The sequence below is a fragment of the Schistocerca nitens genome, chromosome 2 (assembly GCF_023898315.1).
Source record: "Schistocerca nitens isolate TAMUIC-IGC-003100 chromosome 2, iqSchNite1.1, whole genome shotgun sequence".
Taxonomy (NCBI): domain Eukaryota; kingdom Metazoa; phylum Arthropoda; class Insecta; order Orthoptera; family Acrididae; genus Schistocerca; species Schistocerca nitens.
Genome location: NC_064615.1, coordinates 733,912,471 through 733,928,339, shown reverse-complemented (window position 1 = coordinate 733,928,339; position 15,869 = coordinate 733,912,471). Strand labels below are relative to the sequence as shown.

The window sequence follows — 15,869 nt, the reverse complement described above, 5'->3', positions numbered from 1 at the left end:
GCTCCAGCTAAGTGAAATTACGAAATTGCTTACGGCTTGTCAGAAGGTGTTATTGGCGGGGAATCTGCACGTGACAGATATCGGAGAAATCGACGCGTAGCCCACGAGACTTAGCTGGTTCTGGAGAGGTAGCTGAGTGCCTGAAGGAAAAAAAAAGAGGACAGGATGATAGGTGTCACATATAATTTTGGTCTCTAGTATAGTTGATGTGCGCGAGGGCGCAGTGGAAGCAGGCAATGTTTAGCTTTGGTAGAGAGAGAAGTCAAGAGTAAAGCAGATTATGGGTTCAAATGGCTCTGAGCACTATGGGACTTAACTTCTGAGGTCATCAGTTCCGTAGAACTTAGAACTACGTAAACCTAACTAACCTAAGGACATCACACACATCCATGCCCGAGGCAGGATTCGAACCTGCAACCGTAGCAGTCGCGCGGTTCCAACTGTAGCGCCTAGAACCGCTCGGCCACTCCAGCCGGCAAGCTGACAATGTTAACCTGTGTTAGAGTGAGGAAGCAATGGCAATATTATATTTGAAATTTAAAGTTTTACTACATCAATGAATTTTTTGTGAAGGAGGAAGTCTTATAGAATATCAGATAAATGTTATAATGAAGATAGGAAAGTGCATTTTTGGGATGTTAAGAACTTCATTAAATTAAAAAACCGTCTTGAGCACTTTTTCACAGTGTACAAAAAATTGGTTTTGTCATTTATGCGCATATTTCATTTTCTTACAAACCAACCTGTTACAATTATTTTTAATGGATCATTCAACCAAGTATGTTCGATAAATAGTTCGATTTGCAATTAACAGGGAACTCATTGCACCTCTCGAGGGTCTCCGTGTGGGTGCAGTAATTTGCAGCTTTAGCATAGCGGCGCACAGAACAAAGCAGTACTGCAACGTGTTATCCAGATTTACGCAGAACAGAGGTAAGGAGAAAATACTATGATTATTTTATTTATTCAATCGGGGCCAACTTATGTCATTCAGATACAGTTTTTGTGATCAAATTTTGCAAAGCTAATTACTCTATGTGTAAGTAGGCTGTTCAGTTTTTTATGTTGGTAATGCCATGTAGCGCTCTCTGTTAACATCTCTGACTGAGCTGTGTGCAGTCTGTGCCTGGTTGGACTCCTTGTTGGAAGTTATTCGCCAGGGAGTGTATTGGGCGCTTGGATGTGGACAGACCGTAGCGTTGGGCAGTTGGAGGTGTGCCGCCTTCAGTGGTGGATGTGGGGAGAGAGATACCAGAGTTCTGAGATGTTAATATGAGCGGACGATCTGGATGTGTGTCCGTCAGAAAAAGGAAATCTGTTGAACTGCAAATATATATATATATTACGACTTTTGAGCACTATTAAGTTAAATACATTGTTTGTTCTCTATCAAACTTTTTCATTTGCCAACTATATGCCTAACAGTAGTTCGTGCCTTCAGTAGTTAGAATCTTTTATTTAGATGGCAGTATTGGCGCTCGATTTATTGCAATAGTTAGAGTAACGAAGATTTTTCTGAGGTAAGTATTCATGAAGGGTATAGGTTATTGTTAGTCAGGGCTATTCTCTTGTAGGGATTATTGAAAGTCAGATTGCGTTGCCCTAAAAATATTGTGATCAGTTTAGTAATTATCGGAATAAATAAGGAGGAAACAGTCTCAGTACGTTCAGTTTCACTCTGAAGTTTGAAAATCACATAACGTAGAAGTTTTACCAGCACAGTCATTCTTTACATTCAAAGGGGAAGTTTCATATGTTCATTGGCCAAGTGAATTATTCAGGCTGTTCATACTGTCAAAAATTCTTGCAATCAGATTCCCTTTTCATTTCAACAATTAATTATTACTTCAGTGCAGCTTTGCTTTCACATTACGACAGTACAAGATTCATCACGTCAGTTCATTTATTATTTCAGCTCAGAGCTTAACATCGGAAAATGAGTACTTCAGTCTATATTTTTATTTATTTCGATAACTTTCACGTATTTTTATTTATTTCGATAACTGTCACATATTTTTATTTATTTCGATAACTTTCACATATTTTTCATGTTTTTATTTATTTCGACAACTTTCACATATTTTTATTTATTTCGACAACTTTCACATATTTTTCATATTTTTATTTATTTCGATAACTTTCACATATTTTTATTTATTTCGATAACTTTCAAGGAAGTTTGCTGGTCTCGTCTTGCAAGGGGAACAATCACAGTATTTTTCTTAAGCGACATAGAATAACAACGGAAAATTTATACGGGAACGGGAAGCGATATTTGAACCGTGATCTGTCCAGACACGAAGCCTACACTTTAACGACTCCGTCATTTCGGTTTTTGGAACAGAATCGAAGTAGGAGGACGAGCTCGGCGGAACGCGGGGACGCACTGAGTAGAAAGCTAATCTCTCTTAACAGTGTTGGAACAACAGCACCGATCTGAGACTTAAGAAGATGAGAGTAGTTCAAAGTACTACTTAAACTATGACAAATTGAGGGAAATTTTTTAATTGGGACAAAGGAAGGTGCCTGGTCAGACGCGTATAATAAAGATATGTTTCCTTCAATGATAGAAAATTTTCATGAAGTAGCATAGAAATCAAGAAAAAGTGAATTGATGGAAAAATGGGTGCAAGTGTTAAGAGAAATTTATGGGTGTCCTTTACAATTTTCCGTCTACCATGTATTGTTTACGATGTGCGTTTCTAGCGAGCAATGTTTTTACTGTTATATCTGTGCCCATTGATCGACTACCTCATATTCACTGGTGCATTCAGCTACACCTGTTTCTCGGCCTGAGGTCTTCGAGGCGAGTTTGGCTTCGTCCAATGAATATCGAGGGCGCAGTCGCCACACGCGAAATGTCGGTTTTGAAGGAGAATAAAGTGTTCTGATTCATGGCTGTTTCCTTTGGGCTGCTGTGAATGAACGTGTGTTTTGCTCGTGTGTGATACGGCGTGCTTTAGAACGAGGCTCCAGTAGACGACACTGACAACTATGGACAGCGATAACTAACAATAGCTTACATCGTATTTTTACAAGCCGACTCCAAAATGCAAGGCAATCTATTCCTTCAGTTTACGTCCTGGTGAGATACCATGGGAGGGTGTGGTTTCTTATGCATTCTTAACGAATGGCCAGCAGAGTGGAACTGACAGTTAACGACCAGTGTGGGGCCGATAACGTTCTGTTTGTGTTCTATCTGGTTGGTGTTGGTCTTTATGAAGCCGTATTTCATTCATCAAAACGTTATTCATCTTACGTTTTCTAAAGCTATATTATGGAGCAGGTCATTGTGTGATTGAACTGAGAGTACAATGTCAATCTTGTAAAATTAATCTGATTGTTCCGTATAAAATATTTGCAGGATCCAATAATCTCTAAATTAACAGAAGATCGCGGATCTTGATTTCTATCTCATTCTTTTCTTCAATGTAATTAAATAAATGTTATGTCAAGATGATAGTATTGAGTAAGCTTGAGAATTTACACCAACGTTGGCGTAAGAATAACTAGGGAAACAGTTTTATGCCGTCACCTCACTTACTAGTTTGGTGATATTCACGTCGTACGAATTGTAAGACTCTGTAAATGATTTCTTTGCCTTAGTAACTATTTCAGATCACGGAACACAAGTTTTCCTCGAGAGTATCGGAACAGCAGCTGTTTCCTCGGTTCGTTCTTATTTCTCATGACAACCTTACATAACTAGTTCAGTCAGTAGTATACCATTTCACATGCCAAGAGAATTTCAGTTGCGTTACGTATGTGTGTCGGTGAACAAGCAATCCCAAGCGCAGTCAGCGCTAGCAAGGGAACCCATGAGCGCTAGGTCGCAAAAGGCCAATGATGTTTACGGAATTCGAAACCCCACCTATTGTCCACCATGCACCCACAATGTTGGCTGTTAATGACAGCAGGGGCAGAACTGCTGGTATGGAACTGTGAGCACAGCATGATGCTACGTAGATGAGTTGAACTGCTTAGTCGACGAGAAACTCACAAGTGCTGCAATGCTAGTGGTACTGATACAAAGCTGAACGATGTTAATGATAAACAAAGCAAACATTGTATTACATCTACAACAATAGTTGCCGAAAATGATATTTCATCTGAAACGAATACAAGGAATTTCGCAGAGTGAGGAAGAAGTGGCAGGTGGAATATTAACATTTCTGAAAGGTGAGTCAGTGGAATGTGTGGAGTCGTATATGATCAACTTTATGGACGATGTACATGAGGAGCACAATAATGACGATACGCGCTTAACAGGTGAAAGTGATATTGAAACAGGTGTCGAGCCGACAGGTAGCCACAAATCCCGTCTCCAGTGAAGCATACTAAAGAACAATCGTTGTCCAATAGCTGGTACTGAACATAATTACGTACGTGGAAGATCATCCGCAGCATAATACAAAAAATGTAAAGAAAGAGAGAGAAAAGATTTCGAATAACTCCGTAGCAATACGATCGTGTAGTGTATAAGAAAAGCTGTGCATATATTTCGAACAAATCCACAGCAATTTGACAGTGTAATGGATAAGAAAAACTATGGATTTTCGACGGAGAATAACGTTCACTTGTTACAAAAACCGATGACAGAGTTTCAAGGATGCTCGGCAGAATGTCAATTAGTCACCCACTACGTTACGCACATAGATTCCAGTTATTTAAAGGGAAGCAGTGGATGGTTGAGTAACTTCAAACAATGCTACAGAAGACGTAAGATAACGATATTTCAAACAAGGCGTCAAATTGACGATTCTCAACAAATTGCGAAATCTTCCCGAAAATTTTTAGACGAGATAAAGAAACCTATCCCATCTTTCAGTAAGGAATTTTCTTCAACACCGAGCAATCAGGATTTGAAGAGGAAAGTCATATGAAAGGAACCCTGGAAATTAGAGATACCAAAAGAGCTGCATCAGCATCAAATAACGTCAACGCCTTAAAGCATACATATACAATTGTGCCGACTGTTGATCTGGATGGTAAATTAGCTGGAAAGTTGTAGGTTCTCTGCCCCCTACGATTCCTTTTCGTGTGCGTATTCTTGGGCAGTAGGGAATATTTATGTCATAGCAATCAATAGTGGGAAATAGAGCGTAAAAGAACTAAAACTATGAAGGGGCACTGATTTTGCCCAATAGATGGTCCAAATAACTTGATTTTACTTGATCCCTGGTCTGCGTAGAAAAATCGTACTCATTTAGTGAAAACTGTCTCCTGAAAAGTGTGTAACATTGCATATTTATACCATTTGGAACCACTGGATAGATTCAGCCTACGGATTGTTTTTTCCGTGCATATAAAACATATTATCACTGTGTCTGCAGCTACGCCTTAAAGGACAGCCAGTTTCAAGATGAACTACAGGACAGAGTGTCTCCCTTTCGGTTGCATGCCATCACATTCTATCAGTTCTCATCACCCCGTTACGCTAATAAGATTCTATATGGGTTCTTTAAGAGTGAATACGTAGCTGAACATCTTGTACACTTTGTAGCTCCCAAGGGTTCGCTTTCGATTGTGATGGTGCGAACCTCTATGATCACTCTGACGCGTCATTTTTCATTCGGTGTTCATGCTGCAAGTTGACAGCTTGTTTTGAACATTTATTGAATGTTGTAGACGTCTGTTTTATGAAGTTTACTACAAACACCCCATAGATGATTGACCTTTGCTCCTCCCGGACACTCATTTTCCGTGGTGCGCCTGATGCACATGGCGAATCACTAGCAGCCAATATTGTTTCCTGTCATAAATATTATCACAACACTTTCAAATTGTTCTGGCGTAGCCACAAGCGCCGCAACGAAGATGCGGGACGCAAGAGCAGAGGAAGCGGTGAGGAAACGTCGGCCGATAGTGCGTGGAATTGAACCGCGCCGCGCCAAGAGCGAAACCTGGAAGAAGTGAATATAAACGCGCTCCTGCTAGCGTCGGCCGCTCAGATCGGCCCAGTCTGCAACGGACAATAGTGCTACGTTATCAGATTGTCGTGGTCCGTATCAAGTGCCTACTTGGACTTTGTGTATAGCAAGAACTTTACTGTTTTCATGTCGCCTCTAGCTACCGACATTTGCTGTAATTAATGTTAACTATTGTCAATTTGCCTTCTAGAAGTAAAATTACTAATGTTACTTGTTTGAACTGTTGTATAGCATTCCGAGAACGCAACGTCCTTTACGCACCCTATAGGCAACGAGTGGGCAAGACCCCACACAAATGACCTTCACTAAAGATTGTTTTGCGACCTCACACTCAAGGGATTCTTTGTGAGAGGGAATCCTTATCAGGCAGTTTCAAATGGGATGTTAATGTCTAATACTACTAGCGAAGTCACATCCAGTTTTGCAGAAACAATAAAAAAGGAATTTCAATATTTGTTTTATGTTTTCCGATTTTATAATTTATTTTACACAATAGCAATCTCAAAATCGCTTAGAAACACGTTGGGGAATGCTTTCCGGTACAATAATATTCTGTGTTACGATTTTCGTGAGTTTCACTCAGTGGCCAGTTAATTACTATTGGGATCTGTTCCACGTGATCTAACACCCTGGAAGTTGTGGCGCTCATTGCGCTAAGTTCCATACGCAGTCTGTCAGCGCAGAAACACTCATTTGCTACTGAATGGTGGTCTAGCGGCAGGTTCTTGCCTCTATACATTCTATGCTTCCGAAGATCGTTTTCTGTTCTCAATTTGTTACTCAAGACGACCTGTAAAACCATTTTTCTGTATTTTTGTTTAGTGCGAATGTGACCGAAATAAAACTTAGTGTGCTATAAACTGAATAGCTTTTGACTACACGATTAGTGTCACATGTAGAGCCAGCTATACAAACAAAAGAGTGGTGCAGTGTATATTCATAGGGAACATTCAGGGCTCAGTTGGAGGTTAAGTGAAGAACATGTTACGACATTATGGTACCAGTTTGTATACGAAAGAGTCTGCATACAAGAGATTTGTGTGATTCATACTAGGATACTGCTAAAGCGTATGGGACCCATATCAGAGATACCGAGTGTGAACAAAGAAATGGGGCGTGAATCATCAGGTGGTGAAGAAGGCATGGTTACCCGCGCCGAAACCTAGGTCAACATCCTGTTTACATTTTCAGTCGAGGCGGATTCTTTATAATCATTGAATTATTCACTATTGCTGACACGCTGCAATGTTAAGTTCTCGATCATCAGCTCGTTGTTTCATAAGCGAGAAAGTGTAGCAGAAATCTGAAATATTGTAGTTGTCACACTCGTAAAATACGCAGTAAATGACTCACAAATATATTGAGACAAATCTTAGAATCGGATGTTAGCCTTGTGTATACCGATATTATGGTGATCGTGAAGACAAAATTAGAATAATAGTGGTCAATACTGAGGAGTACAAGCAGTCGCTGCCTCCACTCTCGATCCATGACTCAATAAGGTGTAACGTATGGATCAATAAAACATCACCTCGTCCTCACACTTCTTACTGATTTGCAGAATATACACTCCTGGAAATTGAAATAAGAACACCGTGAATTCATTGTCCCAGGAAGGGGAAACTTTATTGACACATTCCTGGGGTCAGATACATCACATGATCACACTGACAGAACCACAGGCACATAGACACAGGCAACAGAGCATGCACAATGTCGGCACTAGTACAGTGTATATCCACCTTTCGCAGCAATGCAGGCTGCTATTCTCCCATGGAGACGATCGTAGAGATGCTGGATGTAGTCCTGTGGAACGGCTTGCCATGCCATTTCCACCTGGCGCCTCAGTTGGACCAGCGTTCGTGCTGGACGTGCAGACCGCGTGAGACGACGCTTCATCCAGTCCCAAACATGCTCAATGGGGGACAGATCCGGAGATCTTGCTGGCCAGGGTAGTTGACTTACACCTTCTAGAGCACGTTGGCTGGCACGGGATACATGCGGACGTGCATTGTCCTGTTGGAACAGCAAGTTCCCTTGCCGGTCTAGGAATGGTAGAACGATGGGTTCGATGACGGTTTGGATGTACCGTGCACTATTCAGTGTCCCCTCGACGATCACCAGTGGTGTACGGCCAGTGTAGGAGATCGCTCCCCACACCATGATGCCGGGTGTTGGCCCTGTGTGCCTCGGTCGTATGCAGTCCTGATTGTGGCGCTCACCTGCACGGCGCCAAACACGCATACGACCATCATTGGCACCAAGGCAGAAGCGACTCTCATCGCTGAAGACGACACGTCTCCATTCGTCCCTCCATTCACGCCTGTCGCGACACCACTGGAGGCGGGCTGCACGATGTTGGGGCGTGAGCGGAAGACGGCCTAACGGTGTGCGGGACCGTAGCCCAGCTTCATGGAGACGGTTGCGAATGGTCCTCGCCGATACCCCAGGAGCAACAGTGTCCCTAATTTGCTGGGAAGTGGCGGTGCGGTCCCCTACGGCACTGCGTAGGATCCTACGGTCTTGGCGTGCATCCGCGCGTCGCTGCGGTCTGGTCCCAGGTCGACGGGCACGTGCACCTTCCGCCGACCACTGGCGACAACATCGATGTACTGTGGAGACCTCACGCCCCACGTGTTGAGCAATTCGGCGGTACGTCCACCCAGCCTCCCGCATGCCCACTATACGCCCTTGCCCAAAGTCCGTCAACTGCACATACAGTTCACGTCCACGCTGTCGCGGCATGCTACCAGTGTTAAAGACTGCGATGGAGCTCCGTATGCCACGGCAAACTGGCTGACACTGACGGCGGCGGTGCACAAATGCTGCGCAGCTAGCGCCATTCGACGGCCAACACCGCGGTTCCTGGTGTGTCCGCTGTGCCGTGCGTGTGATCATTGCTTGTACAGCCCTCTCGCAGTGTCCGGAGCAAGTATGGTGGGTCTGACACACCGGTGTCAATGTGTTCTTTTTTCCATTTCCAGGAGTGTAGATATCGGAAAGGTATTGGTAACGAATGGTCCTGATGTTTCCATCTTTAGTTAAACGATTAAAAAGGACATTCACGTCACGAATATTTCTGTGAAGAAAGAAGGTACACTGGAATCGCCAGTACTTGGCAATGGAACAGTGATTCGAGAAAATGACAGTGAAGGCACGCTTTAGCAGCAACTTCAGTGTGTTCTTCCACATTACAGGCAGTCGTTACATACCAGAGCGGTGGTGTAGTTGTCCTTCAGCGTGATGTCGCAGCCGTTGTAGTACCATTTTTTGATTGATTCAGCACCTTCCTGTTGTTCCTCCTTTGTCTGAAGTCGTAGATCGTTCCCGACGATTTTATCGAAGTTGTCGTTGAGATTCTTTATTGCTGCTTCTGTTGATAATTGTCCTCCAGCTGTCGTCAGAAAATAGTGAACATTTTAGAAAATAATCCAGATAGTAATGTTAACTAATAAAATTCAAATGGTGGATCTTATGGGTACCATCCGTACAATAGATTCACTTTTAATAGTGAGTTTTAGTTATTTTGTTCTTGTTAAACACTTCAGCATTTAAGGGAAAATTAGACATTGCCAGTATTCTCTATTATCCATTATTTATGGACCTACAGCCAATGTTCGACTGTGTACCTATTGTATCTCATTGACTTGCTTTGTAGTAAGCAGGATAACAATAAGAAGATACAACAGGTTTCAGGTACTCGTAAAGTTTTTATAGAGTACTCACATTGGTTTCTACCATCATCTTCGTCGTGAATTAACATTCAGATATGATAAAGGTACCGGAAACGTTTAATTCCATATGAGCGTGCTTCATTTTTCCAGTGTCATGGATTGGGCACTGTAGAATATTGATCCTCATCTATTTGAGTATTATGAAGAAACGTTGCTGACCTCAGTGTAGTGATATCACAACATCATCAGAAATGTTTCTTCATAATACTCAGTATTTTCATTCGAAGTCTATATAAAACAAACTAGTTTATTTCAAATCCTTAGCACTCGTCTTTTTATCGACAGCAGCATCTCCACACACCTTTTTCAACCTCTGGTGGATGGTTCCCACTATCTCGTTTTCACAGCATAGGAATTCTGTGACAGCCCGTTGCTTTTGACGAACGCCAAATCTAGCAGCCATCTTGAAGACATGCTGTGACGGCGCCACTCACGGGAACAGGTCGAACTAAGTTTGAAAACAAGCGGGAAGGATGTATCTACACACTGTGGGGCTTTCACACATGCGGAATGAAGACTGTGTTTTTACAAGGATGGTGTGCATTTCTTTTGGAGTGACCCTCGTATGTATTCCTTAAGTAATTGTCTGCAAGGAGATCTTTGGTGGGGTTCCAGCTATTATTCTGATAACACACTTATGTGCAATAAATACTTTTGCACCTAATGCTCCAAAAAGTTATTAGTAATCTTGAACCTCTATGTTAATGTTATTGCTCGAAATTGTTGTAAGCTTTAGTTTTATGAAACTCAAAAAGTTATTTTGTTTCCAGCCCAGCATCTGAAAACCAAGTAATGCTTAATGTTTACATGACTTGGGTTTGCTTGAAAGACTCAAATTACTAGGAGTTGCTTTTTTATCAGTAAAGGTGAAAACCTTGGCCAAACTCTTGTAGCTATGTATTCTAGTCGCATCCACATTTGGTTATTGTGGTGCACTGTTTGGGTATAAACTTTTTTATAATTTAAAAAATGCAAAGAATACACGTTTCTGTGTGAAAGCTGCTTGAATTTACTTGTAAAATAGTACCCTTGTTTTCATTATCTCTCAGTAAGGGGATGATATTAAATATGAAAAGTTCATATAACAATGCATTACTATTCATTGTTAACAAATACTTATACTAGGAAAATATATTGTATATTGAATGAATTATTAAATATGTAGGTGAGGAAGCTATAATTTCCACATCATAGCAAGCAATCATATGCATGATCCGTGAAACAGGAGAATACTTAAGCAAAAATAACTTGTGTAGAAGGTTTACATGTCGACAGACAAAAACTATTTACATAGTACAATTCAACATGGTTTACATTAACATCAGGACATAGACATATTTTAACAGTTACTAGTGTAATTTTGTATTTTGTAGTCTCAACTGCAGATACAGAAGTTTGAACCTGTGACTACGCCAAATTTTGGAAATGGTGACACTTCATAAAAGCAGCTGTTCCATAACATTCCTGAATAGCAATTTCACCATAACTTGTTCGTAACTGATGCTTGCAGCACTAACTTTCTAAAGGAATAGGAACGACTTATTTTCTGTCTTCATGTATTAAGTTATTTATTCCATAGCATCTTGTGGAGTGTTATTCATGTACATCAACGTTCGTGAAACTGTCACATATATTTCTGTGCCTTTATTATTATTTATGCAAAAAATGTGGGGAATACGCAAGTGTCAGTCCACTCGTCTGCTTTGACACATGAAGTCATCAATATTGCGGGAATGGCTATTCTAAGCGTCTCAAATACAGCGCCAGTGATGTCACTACGTACACACGGCAACAAACACGAAAATACATATAAATAAGACAATAACATCTCCCTTCTGAAATACAATCAAACTGCCGGGACAACCGCGGGAAAATGGGGTTTTAGGGAGGGGACAAGCTAAAAACAACAGTAAAAAAAACAGAGAAAATGACTAACAAAAAAAATTACAAAATCAACGGGAACTGGACATATACCTTGACCTATATAGGTCATCCGCAGTTGAAGATACCAAAACACCAACGCCTACAGCAAAAACAACGGAAATTGAAATCGGACATTTCCCTTGATCACAGCTGAAGACACGAAAACACCAACACCTACACATAAAACTACGAAAATCAGAATAGGTCGTTTACCTTGACCTACATAGTTCAACCATACCTATTGATACGAAAAAACCAACACTTACAACTACGAAAACCAAACACACACACACACACACACACACACACACACGGCGCCATCAAACACAAGAAGACGACATCTACAAACACAACAAACTCATAAACTTCGCGACTTAATGACGTCACACACCATAAGACTCTTACGCCATGGGTCAAAGCAGACAGGTGGAATCGGACACTTCCGTTGACCCAAAATTTATCTTAAAATCCCTGTGCGAGTCAGTTTCAGCGACTTGTTTTCAGTTTTTCACAAATCAGTTCCAAAATGCTAGATTGTCAGTTTTTAATTGTAATGTATTGTCATGGAGAGAAAAATGTCAGGCTCTAAAATGCAACTACTTTTGCAGGGTGTTGTGAGAACCAATTAGAATGATAAATATAATTATGATTATATAGTACTGTATTGAGATCATATGCGAAGTCCACTCGTCTTTTTCTCATCCTTTTTCTTAAAAGTAAGACGCCTATATTAGCAATCTCAAGGTAATTGCTGACAATAATCTTACTTTGAGATACAGTGAGTTATTATCCATTTCATATACCCGTCATGTTTCAGCTATTTCTTTCCGCTGTGAAGCCTACGATACTTTGCTTATGTGATGTTTGCGCGCTATCCACGTACTACCACACATTTAGTTAAAACACCTAATTTAAAACCTGCAGTCCGATATGCGTTAAATATGAAGTTCGTTTATTCTTGTAGCATTTCGCTGCACTGTATTGCATTTTCATATGGTCACGCTTCACCCAACATATTGCTATCCAACAGCGATCTCTGTGCATGACTTCACAAGGACAGGACCAGAAAACAGTAACACATGGAGAGTCAGCTACAGCGGGAAATTTATTCAAAACGTATTTCAGTTCAAAATTAGTCATTTCCATTGACGCTGCAGCTCATTAGATATCCCGCCACAGAATAAGTGTTACGCTACGGGTACTTTGTTCAGATTAACGCTTGCTGTATTACAGAACACATGTATCTTCTACACAATAATATGTGCATAGTATTATCTATACATCTGCGTATTTCGAGATATTTACCTCTCCAAAATATTTTCGTCTATCACACCATGTACCGAGGAAGGCGTCCTATATAGTACCTCGACCGAAATGGCAAACTTATTAGTGTCTTCCGGGCCACAAAACGACTAAAAGAACAGAATCCTGTAGTACGGTATATAGAGTTAGCGGCTCGCGCTGAGTTAAATTTTCAAGCCTACCTGAGTCATTATTGACATTCGCCCTTGCTTAAGGCTCCCTTTTCACATTAACGTTCTGGACAGAAGCCCTGCAAACACATAACTGCTGTGAATCTCTTTGGTGTAATTCGCGAACGTACAATACCGAACAGTAGCACTCTGTTCTGATTCTGTACTCCGAATGTGCCCATTGTATCAGCAATCACCAGTCTTGCTGACACATCGTACCTGAAATTAACGACATTGGGCTAATAAATGAATGATCTCTGAAGTAGTGGAACCTCTTGTTAGGCGACGTAATTGTTCATATCAACGATTCCTTCAACGGTTGTATTCAGATTTCCGAACACTTGAAACGCGTAATTGTCTGTTGTCAAGATGGTAGAAATAGATGAACGTGACGATCGTGCGCTCATGAGATTTTGATTATCAACACTTATATTATCAGTCTATCCATGTCCATGTAGACTACGAAATAATACATAAGACAAAGAATATCTCGATAAACGATTTCAAACGTGAACGTATGGATACTGTAAGCTTTACACGTTCCGGATACGTTGTTGACGTTTCTTCTGATGAAAGTAACAATAGCTTCATGTAATTCTTGAAGATCGTGGCGTAACGGCTACTCCCTTGTTTCGGGCTTTCAGTGTGATGACCTCAACATACTGTCACAGCATTTAGGCTGACAACCATGTAGCCAACTTCCAGTGTCAAACTCATCTGAAGACGACTGAACGGTAGTCAGCCGGAATATTGTGGCAAGATGCCAATGTAATTCGGCTGCAACACCGAAACCTCACAGAACGATAAAATTCACGATATGCTGGCGGAAGACTATCGCAATAAGTTATGTGAAAGTGTTGTAACGTATCTAATATGAATATGTTTACAGGGGGTTCTGAAACTGTTGGTTCTAATTAGTGTAGGAAGTAGAGAACAAAAAAACAAATATATTTCGACTACGAACATGTGACCTCTGAAGCCAGTTCTAATGTTAGGGAACATTTTATTACTGGTAATAACGTTAGCAGTGGTGTCGGTGTCGTTGAGTGTGATTGTACAGCATGATCCTGCATCCTCAGTTCACACGTTTGGGCACATGTGAATCCATGAAGTACTCCAACTCGTGGTCATTAACAGTGATTCGGTGTTAATGTGTGGGCCGGCATTCTCGGAGATGGATAGTTGGACCATACAGTCTTCGATAACGCCTCAGCGGACAGATACCGTAACGTTGTGGAACATGTGGTGCCAGAACTGCTGGAAGATGTACCTTTGAATGTTAGACAAAGAATGTACTTCCAGCACTATGGGGCGCCAGCCCATTCTAGTACTGCTGTGAGGAATCGTCTGAGAGCCACCTTCGGGAATCTATGGCTCGGCCGAGGTGGCCCTGTGGCGTGGCCACTCAGGTCACCTCAGGTGTCTGGAGTTCTTCCACTGGGTCTTATCAAGCAGCTGATGCAAAACCGTTGTGCAAACAGAAGACCTTGGTGCTAGAACTGCCGTCACTGCTAGTGCGATTGCGTACGTGCCAGGAATCATCGAATGGACAAGACAGTCAATGGGCCGACCATATACTGCGTGCATAGATGCCAATGGTCGCCCATTCGAGCATTTCGTGGGAATGTCTCTTCTGTAATTGGCATGCTAAACTAACTTCTGCGTAAACAGTCCCTAGCATTAGAAACTGCTGCCGGCCGCTGTGGCCGAGCGGTTCTAGGCGCTTCAGCCCGGAACCGCGCTGCTGCTACGGTCGTAGGTTCGAATCCTGCCCCGGGTATGGATGTGTGTGATGTCATTAGGTTAGTTAGGTTTAAGTAGTTCTAAGTCTAGGGAACTGATGACCTCAGATGTTAATTCCCATAGTGCTTAGAGCCATTTGAACCATTAGAAACTGCCGTCAGGGAACACATGTACCACGACTAAATGTATTTCTTTTGATGTTCTCTAACTCTGGTATCAGTTTGAACGAATAGTTTCGGAACACCCTACATAATATCTTGATTCAAGTGTTCAATTTCTGCTGCGTTTGTTGACTCCAGATGAAAAACGCTCGAGGAAAGGGACTCCGTAATCGTTGATGGATATGTTCAAGCGTAAACTGAAGAACTTCTGCCACTGATGTCTGGCGACAGATCAAACATGTACCAGCCATCTCAGGTCAAGGGCAATTTGCCGTCTAATCAAAGGAATGGCGAACGATGGAAGAAACATATTGAGACCAATCGACTTTGCGTTGAGGATTAATTTTTGTAAATATTTTCTTCTGCTCTTCACGCCGAAGTTTTCATGGGTGCTGACAACTTGAGAAAAAGTTAGTCATCTCTAGAACACGCCAGATTGAAACCGTACAAGTTTCTTCAGGTATGCTTCCTGTACCTGAGGCCTCTCATAGAGGCTGAGAGCTGACAGATCTACCAGTCTGTAGGAATTTTGGTATATCAGGATAGTTCCTATTGAATTGAGATCGGGCCAGGCAAGGTACGATAGGATGCGAGAGTGTTCGTAAAACCAGGATCTTTTATTTACAGCCTAGTCAACACTGCTGCCAACATCTTAGAAGATGAGGGCGGCCAAAGCAAGCATCTCATTTAGATGGAAAGGAAAGTGCATCACTGAGGACATTCAAATAAATAATCGGGATCATGCACACGACAACCTAAATAAATGAGCCTGTCATGCTAGGAAAACACTCTCAAAACCTCATAGAACCATCCCTGGCGTCAACTGAACACCCCACATACTGTGGGTTAAACACCATCACTGCACTCGATGTCTCGCAGGGTCATACAAAATCGTCATACCACACT

The 15,869-nt window shown here is 41.7% G+C and overlaps 1 protein-coding gene across 1 annotated transcript in view; it reads right to left on the bottom strand.

Annotated features, from left to right (window-relative positions):
* LOC126236939 (esterase FE4-like) overlaps positions 1–15,869 on the bottom strand; it is an 81,568-nt gene that overhangs the window by 23,602 nt on the left and 42,097 nt on the right. Inside the window, exon 8 of the mRNA XM_049946630.1 lies at positions 9,143–9,324. Coding sequence (XP_049802587.1) covers positions 9,143–9,324 — 182 coding nt within the window. The remainder of the gene's footprint in view (positions 1–9,142; positions 9,325–15,869) is intronic.